Source organism: Pan troglodytes, chromosome Y (genome assembly GCF_028858775.2).
Source record: "Pan troglodytes isolate AG18354 chromosome Y, NHGRI_mPanTro3-v2.0_pri, whole genome shotgun sequence".
Classification (NCBI taxonomy): Eukaryota; Metazoa; Chordata; class Mammalia; order Primates; family Hominidae; genus Pan; species Pan troglodytes.
In genome coordinates, this window is record NC_072422.2 from 6794076 (window position 1) to 6810319 (window position 16244).

The window sequence follows — 16244 nt, forward strand, 5'->3', positions numbered from 1 at the left end:
TTGCCTAAGGTTTAGAATGTAAAGCAAATATAGTTGTAGAGTATGTGTTGCAAGCCTCACACAGGAGGACAAAACATACAGCTTTCATTCGCGAGTGGGAGGCTGCTTCCCAGGAACACCTGTGTCTATGCACAAGACAAGGGGTTGCCTCTGTCAAGGATGGGGCAGGAGGATTTCAGTGTCGGAGGCAGAACTTTCTTTCCTGTTCCCAGATGAAAGAGTTCCAACATGAGCATCCATGTTGACCACACGCTAATAGAGTGCTAACATTCCTGTCCCGTATAGACTCTTGTCAGCACAGCTTCTGTGAGAAGAGCTATGTTGTTTCAGGGAAGAGGGTTTGACAGTCAAAGTTCCTGAATCTGTTGTGGTGCCTTCAGTATGCATTCTACCCCTTCTGCTCGGTATCAAAGCAGTTGAGCTTTGAAAATCTATCGCCCGGTTTTGTCCCTGCTCCTATGCAGACAGCTGAAGCTGTGGAGCGGGAGTCTTGTCCTCCCTGACTACCGTCCCCCTGACCCACAAACACAGGAGAAACACGTTTTCTAAGCAAATTATTCTGAAAACAGTCGGAACTCTTTGGCCCCCTCAAGCTGCCCTCTATCCTACTGTGTGCATGTCAAAGACACTGTGGTCCAGTACGGTATCCGTATAGTGGCAATGGGGCAACAGATTGGTGTGTGCACTCTGCGCAACTCAGATTAGGAAACGTCTGGGGACTTGCCTATAACGAGGTCGTCTTAAAATGCGTTTCCCCAAATTTAATGCATAGGAAAATGTTGAGGAAAGGGTCTTGCAATGATTTTTCTAGGAGGTAAATAGATAAGAAAATGACCGTAAATGGATGCCAGGACTGGTTTTGGAGCTAGCCTGTTTTAAAGTGGTGGTAGGGGAGGAGCTTTTTCCAAGGCAGGCAGCAAACCAGGAACTGTCTACAATGGATGGGCGTGCCATGGGTTGGTGGCTCAGCCATATTGCCACCCCACCGAGTGAATGCAGCAGACTGGGCTTCTTCCTTGAGTCCTACGTGCAATTCAGTCTAGTGATTTCACATGAGATCCCTTCTTCTGGTATTATCACAGATAGTGCTGAATTATAAAGGCTGTGTAACACTTCTTCCACTGAATATCCGTGCACGTGGGCCACAGATGCTAAGGGCACTGACAAATTTGCATTGTGCCTCAGTAACTCGGAAGCACATCTGTGATTTGTACCGACAGGGACTTGGTGTCTTTTCATGTTTAAACTACCACGTGTGTGTTTCTGGTTGTGTATGTTTATTTCTCTGTGCGAGTTTGTATATTTTCTCTGACTCCACCTAGGTCTCCGTGGTTCCGATATTTTTCCACACTCCCTGCGGCAATTTGCACGTGCCTATCTCTACAACCATTGTAGACTTTGTATCTGTGTCTTTGAACATCTATCAGTCTCTCTCCCTTCCTTTTTTCCTTTCCTTCCTTTACACCCCTCCTTTCATCCTTCCCTTACTTCCCCAACACACGCTCTCCATCTGTATCGTCTATCTTTCTATTCTCTCTCTGGGTTTACTTTCTAATTCTGAATTCAAGGGCATTGAATTGAAAAGAAGCACTCTTTGTACTTTTATGTCTTTTAACTCATTTGGGGAATTTGGCGTGTTATTATTTACAGTGTTCTCTCTGCCCTTTCTCATTGTTCTCCCCAGCTGGGGCTGTTATTATGTGAAAGCTGGTTTCCTTCATCAGATCGCATAGGCTCTGATGATGTTTCGTTTATTTTGATTCTCCTCACACTACATAGTTTTAATTTACCTAATGTGACTGTTTTTTGTTTGTTTTCCGAGAATGGGTCTTACTCTGTCTTCTAGGTTGGACAGCAGCCCCACGATCTCAGCCCACTGCAGCCCAGGCACCACACACCCATGTGATCCTCTCAACTCAGACTCTCACACACCTGGCAGTACAGATGCATGCCACCCCTCCAAGCTATGTACCAATTAACTAAATACTTACTTTTTGAATGTGGGTCCATGTTGCCCCAGGCTCATCTGGAACTCCTGAGTGCAGGCAATCCTCCCACCTCAGCTTACCAAAGTGCTGGGATGACAGGTGTAACCCATGGACCTGCCATGGCTTTGTGTTTTTTACTTTTTTCTTCCTCCTCCTCACGTCTTGTTTTGAAACATGCACTGAAGGTTTCAATTCATGGACTATAGTCTCTGTGCCTGGAATTTCTATCTTTCAACTCATCATCAGCATTCATAGGGATTTTCATATATATACACACATATATAAAAATACATATATACACACATATATACGTATATGCATGTATATACGTATATATGCACATTTATATACGTATATACATGTATATATTATATATATACATGTACACAAATGTATTTATTTCTCAAGTTACCAAAAGGCTTGCATTCTTTCCTGTGCCATGAAAAAGACTTTGCTAGAAAAGAAAAGCACTGCTTTATAATACAATATTTTATTTGCATTTATTTTGTTAAGGCATTTTAAAAATTGTAGGTTTAATTTAAAAATGTCATATGAAATGATACATATTTACCACTTAAGGCGTGATGTTCAACAGGTCATATACATTCTGCATTGGATACATCCAGCCAATCAACATATGTGTGACCTCACATAGTTGTCATTTTTGTTGTGAAAAAACATGGCATGCACTGTATTCAAATATTTTTAGAGAAAGAATATGTTACCACTAGTTATAGTGAGCATGCTGAAGAAAATATTTTTAACCTACTCCTCCTTTATAACTAGAAGTATGAGTTCTTCATCCAGCATCTCGTCAGTGCACCCTCTTCACCGCAGTCTTTGGAGTCTTACTTCTCTGAAGTCCGCTTTTTTGATTTCATATAAGAATGAGATCATGTGCTATTTTCCTTTCTGATACCTGGCTTATGTCACTTAACAGAATGGCATGCACACATTCAGCAGATTCCCATAGTCAACATATTTCCATTGCGCATACGTGTTTTTGCTGCATTTTTAAATCCATTTATCAATGGAGGGACACTCAGGTTGCTTCCGTATTTTGGCTACAGCAAAAACGTAATGAGTGCAGCAATAATTGCATGGGTGCACGCACCACTTCAACATACTGATCTGTGTACTAGTGGGCGTGCCCGGGTATTCTGATTTGCTGGATCATATAGTGGGTGGTTCTACTTGTAGATTTCTGAAGACTGTTTATACTTAAATAAGAGCCATAAAGCTTCTTTAATGCCAGCACTAATTTACATTCTCCCCAAAAGTGAGCAGGGAATTCGTTTTCTCTGCATCCTCACCAGAGATTAGGGTTTTCTTTTCTTTCTTTTTTGTTTGACTTTCGGATAATATGCATTCTGACTGAAGTGAGAAGAAATCTCATTGTGTTTTTGATTTGCATTTTCGTGATGGATTGGGGATACTGAGGACCTTTTAGTGTGTCTTCTGGGCAACTGTATGTCTCAGTTTCACAAATGAGTCTTCGCAGCCTTCGCCCATTTGTTTTCATGCTATTGAGTTGTTGGGAGTTCCTTCTGTACTGTGACTATTCAATCATTGCTCCCATCCTGTAGGATGCCCCTTCTGTATGTTGAGTTTTCTATGGTGTGGTGAAGCACTTTAGTTTGCTATGATTCCAATCTCTGTTTTTGATGGCGTTTACTGTGTTCTTGCAGTCACTTTGAGACCATCATTGCACACACGGACGCCATGGAGCTTCTTCCTTGTGATCTCTTCTGCTATTTTTATCGTTTCAGATCTGACACTGGAGTTTGGTGATAAATAATCCACTTGTAAAATCCTTTGTGTGGCTATTCAGATTTCCCCAACCTAGTTTATAGAAGATACTTGATTTTGCATTGGGCGTTCTTGCTTCTTTGGGTAAAGGCGGTGAGCTGCAAATGCAGTGACTGAGTTCTGGGCTCCTGTTGTTTTTCCTGAGCTCTAGTCTCTGCTTTTCTGCCAGTGCTATTGTATTTTGGTACAAAAAGTTTTGTAGTAGTATATCATGAAGTTAGGTAGTGTGGTGGCTCCAGCTTTGTGCTTTTTACTGGATTGCTCTGGGTTTTCAGGATCTTCTGCCATTTCATAGCAAATTTGGGATTCCCAGATTGTTTTTCTAAGAAGATTGTGTCATTGATATTTTTACAGGGGTTGTATAGCATCTGAGGATGCCTCCGGTAGTAGTGATGTCAATGCCGTTTAGACAATGTGCGTGTTTGTGTGCACATGCTCAGGGCCAAGAGACACTGGGTGTCCTCACCAATACTGAGGTGGGCCTTAATATCCAGGCAGATTGCCTTCTGGAAACACACAGAATGTCCTGTTCTGTTTTGCCGTCTCTTCACATTTCCTCCCCTGTGAGCCCTGTGTGGTCCTCCAGATTCCCTGTGCGGTGGCCTGCCTTTTTTGGGGTGGGGAGTTGGTGGGTGAATGAGGATGGCGGAGGGAAGCAAGCATGTCAGTGGAGCGTGGTGTCATCCAAACGGTACTTAGCAGGCCTGGGAGAGTCATTCTGGGAGGACGCAGACCTAGACAGGCCTCAGGTGGGCATCTGTGTGGAGGGTGAGAGATCCCTGGTTGAGCCCAAACTGAACCCCAGGTAGAAGCAAGCCTCAGGACAGGGAAGTAGCTAGCAAGGGATGATGAGGCAGCTATCCCTTGATCCTGGCTTCCCACCCATTGACCTTAGCTGCTTATGCCTATTAAGCAGATTACGGTTCCCCCATCGTGAAATGTGGGTACCACAGTTCCCTGATGGGCATTTCTCCACCAGCCCATGATGGCCTGAGTTTCCTTACTGCAGTCTCCTCCCTGAGCCTTGGCTTCTCTATGTGTGTCCTACCTCCAGGACCCACAGGCCTCTCAACCCCCAGCCCTGGGCTGCTTCCCTAGCCTCTTCTCTGCTCCCTCCCTGAGGGCCTAACTCCCTTGGGTAGTGCTGCAGAATATAGAGCCACAGGCCCTGGCTGATGATCTGGTGGACTGGGCAAATTGGCCGTGACAGGTCAGGTTCTGGTTCAAAGCCAATTCCTCCGATGCCAAGGAATGTCGAAGAAGGTCCTTTGCGTTGATGCCCCATAGCTGCCCCACCTCAGCAATCGTGCCGTAACCTGGGCCGTCACAGTCAGACAACCAGCTGAAGAAGCTCAGGCAGTGACCTGCGGGAAACTCGGGCTTTCACTTGCATGACCCTGGAACCACTGGACTGCAGTGGAGCCAGTCGCCCTGTATCCTGGAGGGAGACGAGTCAGGAAGGCTCACGCCAGGCCCAGCTTCCGAGGTACTACCCCCTCTACTCCTCATGGAGGATGCCAATGCAATACTCCTTAGTCATCACTTTGTTTCCGAAGTAAATGTTGTGATGAAAGGCAAACTTCTTCCTACCACTTGTATTCAGGGTGGCCGAGTTCCTCCACCTGCCTGTCCAAGAAGGAGAAACAGGGCTGTGAAGGGGCAATTTCATCTAGGTGGGCAGAGGTGGCATTCTAGCCGGGGTGAAGCATGCGTTTCCCCTTCCCAGCTTTCCCGCTGAGACACACCTGAGCCCCAGAAGGACCTCAACCAGACCAGGACCGTAGCACCCTCCCCCAGACCCAGGCTTTCCATCCTGACCTGCAAATCCAACATGCAGCTCTGAAGGACTTTCTCATGGTTTCTGAGCTCCTTGCTCTCACCAGAAAGAATCAGAACTTTTAAAGTGTTCTTTACGCCAACTTAAATTTTTCATTTGGACTACCTCATGTTTTGGATGAGGCATGTATTTTTACATTTATTTTCACCCTTATTGTACCTCTATGATAAACTGCTTGCTTACATTCATACCATAATTATGTCTCAGGTTACTTGTCTGTTCCTAAAGATTCACTGAAACAAAGAATTGCATATATGCTTGTATCTTTCAGCAACCGTATGTCAGATAGCACTGCACATTACTGCAGACATCGCATATACAGGTCCAAAGGTAGATGAAGAAGAAGAAAGCAAGCTTGAAACTCTATACATTCCTAAAAGCATATCAGAAACTCACAAATAACAGTGAAATCAAAGAATGATCCCAGCCAATTCCATTACATACCTAGACTGAAATATGAAACTTCAAAGAAAAGACAGATTAGAACTTTGGGTTTGTAAAAATTTTCCTAAATAGGTATAAGTATTGGAAACTTTGTCTCACTAGAAAACGTAAACAAAAATCCATGTTTTTCATGTTTGTAAATATACATAGTTTTATATCCATCAGTTATGACATGCAAGAAGTAATAAAGTGGAAGTACAATAAAATGATATATGGAACTTCCTCAGTCTTAAAATATTCCATGGAGACTGTCAATTTTATGAAAACTATAAAGAATGCTTCATGAAACTACATTGTACAGTGCCATTTACTATTTTACGTACATTTGAAATAATCAACAATTAAAGGGAATACATCAACATTATTTAATACGATTAACGTTATTTTTCTTGAGTAATCCTGTTGAAATTAAGGATTTTAAATAAAACATTAAAAACAAATTATATTGACTGCTTTCAGCTTTGGATGAAATCATACTTGTGTATTTGTAGTAATGGGAAGCATAACTTTCTCCTCACAATTAATCTTTTATAAGGCAGGCGACTTTCCTCCCACGTGCCCGCCCCGATCACTTCCCCCAGGACACCCCTGCCGCCCTAGCCCCAGGAACCAGAGAGTTTTCTCTGGATCTGCAGTATTACTTCCGTACCATCTACCTGGCCTGCCTAACGAAGAGAGATGTTTCCTGTGTTCGTGACACACAGAGATGTTCATGGCTTGCCACACTGAGGATGTCAGGGCACAGGGCTGCCATGCCCACAATTCCAAAGGCCACGCAGCCCGCGTGTGCCTGGATGCCTAGCTACCCGGCACAAGCTCCAAGGGCTTCTCGGAGGAGGCTTGGGCAGGGAAGGCGGGGGGTGGGGGGCTGGAGATGCAGGCCCGCCAGTGGCTGTGCCGCCCAGGGAGACGCCCACCGCCCTCCCATTGATTGGCCCCGACGGGAGGAAGTCGGCCTGGGTGCGGCCCCTCGGCCCTTCGCGCGCAGTCCCTTAGGGGGCGCCTGGAAGCCCGGCGCATGCGCCCTGAGGGCTCGCTGAGCTACCGGGTGCCATAGAGGCTGCGGCAGGGTTCCTGTGGCGTGGGTCGGGCAGCACAGGCCTTGGTGCGTGCGAGTGCCGAGGAGGGCACCGCCTTCAGGATGGAGGCTGTACAGGAGGGGGCGGCCGGGGTGGAGAGTGAGCAGGCGGCTTTGGGGGAGGAGGCGGTGCGGCTGTTGGATGACATAATGGCGGAGGTGGAGGTGGTGGCGGAGGAGGAGGGCCTCGTGGAGCGGCAGGAGGAGGCCCAGCGGGCACAGCCTGGCCCTGGGCCCATGACCCCAGAGTCTGCACTGGAGGAGCTGCTGGCCGTTCAGGTGGAGCTGGAGCCGGTTAATGCCCAAGCCAGGAAGGCCTTTTCTCGGCAGCGGGAAAAGATGGAGCGGAGGCGCAAGCCCCACCTAGACCGCAGAGGCGCCGTCATCCAGAGCGTCCCTGGCTTCTGGGCCAATGTTGTATCCTTCTCAGTGTTTCTTCGGCCTTTCTAGTGGAGAGGTGCTCTCGGGGAAGTGTAAGTGACCGATGGGCAGCTCGGCGTCGATGTGACTCTTTGGGGAACAAAGGGGAGTTGCCACGGACAAATGTGGCTGCGGAAAGCCACAGCAGGCGTGGGTACTATTGTCCTGCAAGCGGCAGAGAAACCCTTGGTGATGCCGAGCAGCAGACGTTTGGGGCATCTTTTTGAAGAGCAGAAGCGAGTTCAGACCAGAAGAGGTTTTTCGGTGAAGCAAGCTATTTTTAAGGGAGTGTGATTGCTGCCCCTTGCTAGTCCGATCTGGGACTGGGCGTCTTCGGCTCTAAGCAGATTCTGCCACTCCTCAGACACCAGCAAGTCTCTGCAAATCGCGCCTCCCCATGTCAGTGCAGTCAGCCTCAGAATCATACACCCTCTGTGAACACAGGAGGCCTTAGTTTACGGGGAGGGGGAGGTGAAAGGAGATCATACATGGAAGCAGATCTGAGAAATCCCCTACCCCAGCCTCTGGGTGCGCTTAGGCCTTCTTCCCTGCTGCTCGTCGCTTTCCCTTCCATCGTGTATAAAGTCTCTTTGACCTAAATCAGATTGCAAACCACCCCCAGATGTCAGCCCTGATCACTGACGAAGATGAAGACATGCTGAGCTACATGGTCAGCCTGGAGGTGAGGCCAGGAAGACTGAGGCTAGAGGGTTTAGCGGGGGAGGGTAAGGGAAATAATTCATTCCTGTAAGCAAGAGTGAGCACCTCACCCGAAAACGTATTTAAGCTTTCTCCACCTTGTCCTGACAGGTGGAAGAAGAGAAGCATCCTGTTCATCTCTGCAAGATCATGTTGTTCTTTCGGAGTAACCCCTACTTCCAGAATGAAGTGATTACCAAGGAATATCTGGTGAACATCACAGGTGACAGGTGGCTCCCAGGATGGGTAGTGGAAGGAAGATGGCGGGTGGATCATTGCCGACGTGATCCAGCCCCCTTCCCACAAAAACTCCTGTCTCTGTAGAATACAGGGCTTCTCATTCCACTCCAATTGAGTGGTATCCGTATTATGAAGTGGAGGCCTATCGCCGCAGACACCACAGCAGCAGCCTTAACTTCTTCAACTGGTTCTCTGACCACAACTTCGCAGGATCTAACAAGATTGCTGAGGTGAGTCCTCACTGGGAAACATGAGAAATGACCCCATGTGTTCCCAGCTGCTTGGGTCACCTTTCTGAGCCCTGATGAGGCCTTTCCCGATTGAGTCCCCTGACAGATCCTATGTAAGGAGCTGTGGCGCAATCCCCTGCAATACTACAAGAGGATGAAGCCACCTGAAGAGGGAACAGAGACGTCAGGTGAGCCGTTAGTTGGGACTGGAGCTGTTTGATGCCTAGTATAAGGGGGTTGATGCACCTGCCTATTCAGGGAGCCTGGGTGCTCATTTCAGAAATGTAGAAATTGAGGCTCCTTTGGTACATGTAGAAATTCCTTGAGAGGAAGACAGAGAGTGACAGAATCCAGGACGTTCATGGCATTGGGCTGAAAAGGCACATTAGAGACTTCACGCAAAGCAGGTGATAGCTGTGGAGTCTTAAGCCCAGTGAAGAATCGTCCATTTCCAGAATCAATGAGGAGTAAAGCTGAAAATCATTCAGTTCAGTCTGTGGCACTTGATTCCATGGCTGTGAACCCCTCCGGCAGTCATCCTACCAACCCCATAAGATTGGGCTCCCTGAATGTGCGTCCTGATCATCCTTGCCCCAAACCACAAAGGACTGTTTAGATTGATGGATTTCCTTAAGCTGTTGCCCCATCAGACTTCTGTGTGCTTTTAGGGTACAGTGCATCTTGTTAGCTGACTCCCCTCACAGACAATACTGGGAATGGGGCAGGGATTGCGCAGAACAGTTTGTAACACGTGGTAGGAGGAAGTTTAAGGGATCACAAATGGGGAAGGGATATCCTTTTCTCAGCGGGCCCCACAATTGAAACATTTCAAGGTATGGCTCAGAGAAAATGCGTTTTAACGTGAGTTTGTGTTTCTCTAGGGGACTCCCAGTTGTTGAGTTGAATATGATGGAGCATCAGATTTTACCTAATACAGCAGAACTCCTAAAAAGTTACAACAGTATGCAGGACGGCAGTACTCAGCATGGTCTTATGCACAGGAACTAAAGGAAAAAGAGATCGAGTCACCAGAAATCAGGAAGAGGGGGTAAATTTGGATTGTATGGAATGAAAAATAAACATTCTCAAGGATGTGTGACTCTGTGTCTGTGTGTGTGTGTGAGTGTGTCTTTGTGTTTGTGTGTGTGTGTGTATGTTTATCCACTTTATTCGGGTGTGAAAGTGAATTGATCCATCCACGTGCTTTATTCTCTTCATGGAAATTACCAGTCTGCGTTGGAGCTGGGCCTCTAAAGTTGTAGAGTGAATGGGTGTGGGATGTGTTGGGATTCTTCCTACAGGACAGAGTGGGGGAGGTAAAAGCAAAAGACAGCTTAGTTGGAGGCTGACTTCATCCTGTGGAAGCAGAGATAGTTCAAGGAATGGGGTTACTGGGTTTCCAGGTCCCAGTTTGCTGGGACCTCCAAAATCCTTCATTTTGAGTATCATCATACACAATAGATAAGCACAGGATGATGGAAATCTTAAAGTTCGCTTTCGTGTTGAATCCACATGTTCTTTCAAAGGTGAATGCATAATCCTTTTCTGGGACAATCAGCCTCTCAGGACTTCTGAAACATCAACGTGAGAAGAAATGGGCATGTAAGGTGTATGGAGGGACTGTGGGAAAGGTGACAGAGGCATGTGGGAAGGCATTCAGGATACACTTTTGGCATAGATGACTACGGGAAAAGACAAACTTACAGAAGTGAGGGGAAAGGGCGTGGATTAGTGGAATATAAGATTGTTGGAGAATCCATCCAGGGACTCTCTTGTCACTTGATGACCCTGGATATGGACACTCTTGTGGATGTTTACATCTTTAGTTGGGTTAAGCTTTTCTCCAAGATTCTATGTTAGGTGAGGAGCCCATAACGTATGTAGCTAACAACACTACGAGTGCATTTTGTGCTCTTGCAAAGTCTAGTGAGTCTCTATATTCTCCCTCGTGATTGGCACTGCAGATTGTTTCTGGAGCCCAGGGCCCTTTAATTTTCTGTGGCCTCTTCAGCATACTTTGCCTAAGGTTTAGAATGTAAAGCAAATATAGTTGTAGAGTATGTGTTGCAAGCCTCACACAGGAGGACAAAACATACAGCTTTCATTCGCGAGTGGGAGGCTGCTTCCCAGGAACACCTGTGTCTATGCACAAGACAAGGGGTTGCCTCTGTCAAGGATGGGGCAGGAGGATTTCAGTGTCGGAGGCAGAACTTTCTTTCCTGTTCCCAGATGAAAGAGTTCCAACATGAGCATCCATGTTGACCACACGCTAATAGAGTGCTAACATTCCTGTCCCGTATAGACTCTTGTCAGCACAGCTTCTGTGAGAAGAGCTATGTTGTTTCAGGGAAGAGGGTTTGACAGTCAAAGTTCCTGAATCTGTTGTGGTGCCTTCAGTATGCATTCTACCCCTTCTGCTCGGTATCAAAGCAGTTGAGCTTTGAAAATCTATCGCCCGGTTTTGTCCCTGCTCCTATGCAGACAGCTGAAGCTGTGGAGCGGGAGTCTTGTCCTCCCTGACTACCGTCCCCCTGACCCACAAACACAGGAGAAACACGTTTTCTAAGCAAATTATTCTGAAAACAGTCGGAACTCTTTGGCCCCCTCAAGCTGCCCTCTATCCTACTGTGTGCATGTCAAAGACACTGTGGTCCAGTACGGTATCCGTATAGTGGCAATGGGGCAACAGATTGGTGTGTGCACTCTGCGCAACTCAGATTAGGAAACGTCTGGGGACTTGCCTATAACGAGGTCGTCTTAAAATGCGTTTCCCCAAATTTAATGCATAGGAAAATGTTGAGGAAAGGGTCTTGCAATGATTTTTCTAGGAGGTAAATAGATAAGAAAATGACCGTAAATGGATGCCAGGACTGGTTTTGGAGCTAGCCTGTTTTAAAGTGGTGGTAGGGGAGGAGCTTTTTCCAAGGCAGGCAGCAAACCAGGAACTGTCTACAATGGATGGGCGTGCCATGGGTTGGTGGCTCAGCCATATTGCCACCCCACCGAGTGAATGCAGCAGACTGGGCTTCTTCCTTGAGTCCTACGTGCAATTCAGTCTAGTGATTTCACATGAGATCCCTTCTTCTGGTATTATCACAGATCGTGCTGAATTATAAAGGCTGTGTAACACTTCTTCCACTGAATATCCGTGCACGTGGGCCACAGATGCTAAGGGCACTGACAAATTTGCATTGTGCCTCAGTAACTCGGAAGCACATCTGTGATTTGTACCGACAGGGACTTGGTGTCTTTTCATGTTTAAACTACCACGTGTGTGTTTCTGGTTGTGTATGTTTATTTCTCTGTGCGAGTTTGTATATTTTCTCTGACTCCACCTAGGTCTCCGTGGTTCCGATATTTTTCCACACTCCCTGCGGCAATTTGCACGTGCCTATCTCTACAACCATTGTAGACTTTGTATCTGTGTCTTTGAACATCTATCAGTCTCTCTCCCTTCCTTTTTTCCTTTCCTTCCTTTACACCCCTCCTTTCATCCTTCCCTTACTTCCCCAACACACGCTCTCCATCTGTATCGTCTATCTTTCTATTCTCTCTCTGGGTTTACTTTCTAATTCTGAATTCAAGGGCATTGAATTGAAAAGAAGCACTCTTTGTACTTTTATGTCTTTTAACTCATTTGGGGAATTTGGCGTGTTATTATTTACAGTGTTCTCTCTGCCCTTTCTCATTGTTCTCCCCAGCTGGGGCTGTTATTATGTGAAAGCTGGTTTCCTTCATCAGATCGCATAGGCTCTGATGATGTTTCGTTTATTTTGATTCTCCTCACACTACATAGTTTTAATTTACCTAATGTGACTGTTTTTTGTTTGTTTTCCGAGAATGGGTCTTACTCTGTCTTCTAGGTTGGACAGCAGCCCCACGATCTCAGCCCACTGCAGCCCAGGCACCACACACCCATGTGATCCTCTCAACTCAGACTCTCACACACCTGGCAGTACAGATGCATGCCACCCCTCCAAGCTATGTACCAATTAACTAAATACTTACTTTTTGAATGTGGGTCCATGTTGCCCCAGGCTCATCTGGAACTCCTGAGTGCAGGCAATCCTCCCACCTCAGCTTACCAAAGTGCTGGGATGACAGGTGTAACCCATGGACCTGCCATGGCTTTGTGTTTTTTACTTTTTTCTTCCTCCTCCTCACGTCTTGTTTTGAAACATGCACTGAAGGTTTCAATTCATGGACTATAGTCTCTGTGCCTGGAATTTCTATCTTTCAACTCATCATCAGCATTCATAGGGATTTTCATATATATACACACATATATAAAAATACATATATACACACATATATACGTATATGCATGTATATACGTATATATGCACATTTATATACGTATATACATGTATATATTATATATATACATGTACACAAATGTATTTATTTCTCAAGTTACCAAAAGGCTTGCATTCTTTCCTGTGCCATGAAAAAGACTTTGCTAGAAAAGAAAAGCACTGCTTTATAATACAATATTTTATTTGCATTTATTTTGTTAAGGCATTTTAAAAATTGTAGGTTTAATTTAAAAATGTCATATGAAATGATACATATTTACCACTTAAGGCGTGATGTTCAACAGGTCATATACATTCTGCATTGGATACATCCAGCCAATCAACATATGTGTGACCTCACATAGTTGTCATTTTTGTTGTGAAAAAACATGGCATGCACTGTATTCAAATATTTTTAGAGAAAGAATATGTTACCACTAGTTATAGTGAGCATGCTGAAGAAAATATTTTTAACCTACTCCTCCTTTATAACTAGAAGTATGAGTTCTTCATCCAGCATCTCGTCAGTGCACCCTCTTCACCGCAGTCTTTGGAGTCTTACTTCTCTGAAGTCCGCTTTTTTGATTTCATATAAGAATGAGATCATGTGCTATTTTCCTTTCTGATACCTGGCTTATGTCACTTAACAGAATGGCATGCACACATTCAGCAGATTCCCATAGTCAACATATTTCCATTGCGCATACGTGTTTTTGCTGCATTTTTAAATCCATTTATCAATGGAGGGACACTCAGGTTGCTTCCGTATTTTGGCTACAGCAAAAACGTAATGAGTGCAGCAATAATTGCATGGGTGCACGCACCACTTCAACATACTGATCTGTGTACTAGTGGGCGTGCCCGGGTATTCTGATTTGCTGGATCATATAGTGGGTGGTTCTACTTGTAGATTTCTGAAGACTGTTTATACTTAAATAAGAGCCATAAAGCTTCTTTAATGCCAGCACTAATTTACATTCTCCCCAAAAGTGAGCAGGGAATTCGTTTTCTCTGCATCCTCACCAGAGATTAGGATTTTCTTTTCTTTCTTTTTTGTTTGACTTTCGGATAATATGCATTCTGACTGAAGTGAGAAGAAATCTCATTGTGTTTTTGATTTGCATTTTCGTGATGGATTGGGGATACTGAGGACCTTTTAGTGTGTCTTCTGGGCAACTGTATGTCTCAGTTTCACAAATGAGTCTTCGCAGCCTTCGCCCATTTGTTTTCATGCTATTGAGTTGTTGGGAGTTCCTTCTGTACTGTGACTATTCAATCATTGCTCCCATCCTGTAGGATGCCCCTTCTGTATGTTGAGTTTTCTATGGTGTGGTGAAGCACTTTAGTTTGCTATGATTCCAATCTCTGTTTTTGATGGCGTTTACTGTGTTCTTGCAGTCACTTTGAGACCATCATTGCACACACGGACGCCATGGAGCTTCTTCCTTGTGATCTCTTCTGCTATTTTTATCGTTTCAGATCTGACACTGGAGTTTGGTGATAAATAATCCACTTGTAAAATCCTTTGTGTGGCTATTCAGATTTCCCCAACCTAGTTTATAGAAGATACTTGATTTTGCATTGGGCGTTCTTGCTTCTTTGGGTAAAGGCGGTGAGCTGCAAATGCAGTGACTGAGTTCTGGGCTCCTGTTGTTTTTCCTGAGCTCTAGTCTCTGCTTTTCTGCCAGTGCTATTGTATTTTGGTACAAAAAGTTTTGTAGTAGTATATCATGAAGTTAGGTAGTGTGGTGGCTCCAGCTTTGTGCTTTTTACTGGATTGCTCTGGGTTTTCAGGATCTTCTGCCATTTCATAGCAAATTTGGGATTCCCAGATTGTTTTTCTAAGAAGATTGTGTCATTGATATTTTTACAGGGGTTGTATAGCATCTGAGGATGCCTCCGGTAGTAGTGATGTCAATGCCGTTTAGACAATGTGCGTGTTTGTGTGCACATGCTCAGGGCCAAGAGACACTGGGTGTCCTCACCAATACTGAGGTGGGCCTTAATATCCAGGCAGATTGCCTTCTGGAAACACACAGAATGTCCTGTTCTGTTTTGCCGTCTCTTCACATTTCCTCCCCTGTGAGCCCTGTGTGGTCCTCCAGATTCCCTGTGCGGTGGCCTGCCTTTTTTGGGGTGGGGAGTTGGTGGGTGAATGAGGATGGCGGAGGGAAGCAAGCATGTCAGTGGAGCGTGGTGTCATCCAAACGGTACTTAGCAGGCCTGGGAGAGTCATTCTGGGAGGACGCAGACCTAGACAGGCCTCAGGTGGGCATCTGTGTGGAGGGTGAGAGATCCCTGGTTGAGCCCAAACTGAACCCCAGGTAGAAGCAAGCCTCAGGACAGGGAAGTAGCTAGCAAGGGATGATGAGGCAGCTATCCCTTGATCCTGGCTTCCCACCCATTGACCTTAGCTGCTTATGCCTATTAAGCAGATTACGGTTCCCCCATCGTGAAATGTGGGTACCACAGTTCCCTGATGGGCATTTCTCCACCAGCCCATGATGGCCTGAGTTTCCTTACTGCAGTCTCCTCCCTGAGCCTTGGCTTCTCTATGTGTGTCCTACCTCCAGGACCCACAGGCCTCTCAACCCCCAGCCCTGGGCTGCTTCCCTAGCCTCTTCTCTGCTCCCTCCCTGAGGGCCTAACTCCCTTGGGTAGTGCTGCAGAATATAGAGCCACAGGCCCTGGCTGATGATCTGGTGGACTGGGCAAATTGGCCGTGACAGGTCAGGTTCTGGTTCAAAGCCAATTCCTCCGATGCCAAGGAATGTCGAAGAAGGTCCTTTGCGTTGATGCCCCATAGCTGCCCCACCTCAGCAATCGTGCCGTAACCTGGGCCGTCACAGTCAGACAACCAGCTGAAGAAGCTCAGGCAGTGACCTGCGGGAAACTCGGGCTTTCACTTGCATGACCCTGGAACCACTGGACTGCAGTGGAGCCAGTCGCCCTGTATCCTGGAGGGAGACGAGTCAGGAAGGCTCACGCCAGGCCCAGCTTCCGAGGTACTACCCCCTCTACTCCTCATGGAGGATGCCAATGCAATACTCCTTAGTCATCACTTTGTTTCCGAAGTAAATGTTGTGATGAAAGGCAAACTTCTTCCTACCACTTGTATTCAGGGTGGCCGAGTTCCTCCACCTGCCTGTCCAAGAAGGAGAAACAGGGCTGTGAAGGGGCAATTTCATCTAGGTGGGCAGAGGT

General features: G+C 46.1%; 1 protein-coding gene across 2 annotated transcripts; it reads left to right on the forward strand.

Annotated features, from left to right (window-relative positions):
- Positions 1-7060: 7060 nt before the first annotated feature.
- Positions 7061-9837, forward strand: LOC129138957 (testis-specific Y-encoded protein 3-like). Of its 2 annotated transcripts, XM_054677327.2 has the most exons (6): positions 7061-7573; positions 8181-8258; positions 8387-8498; positions 8600-8745; positions 8852-8933; positions 9627-9837. In XM_054677327.2, the coding sequence occupies exons 1-6, from the start codon at positions 7220-7222 to the stop codon at positions 9647-9649; spliced, it is 795 nt and encodes a 264-aa protein (XP_054533302.1). In that variant the 5' UTR covers positions 7061-7219; the 3' UTR covers positions 9650-9837. The 2 variants fall into 2 exon arrangements, with proteins under 2 accessions (XP_054533302.1, XP_054533301.1); XM_054677326.2 differs by lacking the exon at positions 9627-9837 and having other exon boundaries at positions 7135-7573; positions 8852-9049.
- Positions 9838-16244: the final 6407 nt, after the last annotated feature.

Excerpts from the sequence above, each read along its gene's own strand:
- LOC129138957 (XM_054677326.2), top strand. The coding sequence starts at position 7,220 with ATGGAGGCTGTACAGGAGGGGGCGGCCGGGGTGGAGAGTGAGCAGGCG. Across the intron at positions 8,259-8,386 it reads GCTACATGGTCAGCCTGGAG|GTGGAAGAAGAGAAGCATCC; the intron begins GTGAGGCCAGGA and ends TTGTCCTGACAG. Across the intron at positions 8,746-8,851 it reads GATCTAACAAGATTGCTGAG|ATCCTATGTAAGGAGCTGTG; the intron begins GTGAGTCCTCAC and ends GTCCCCTGACAG.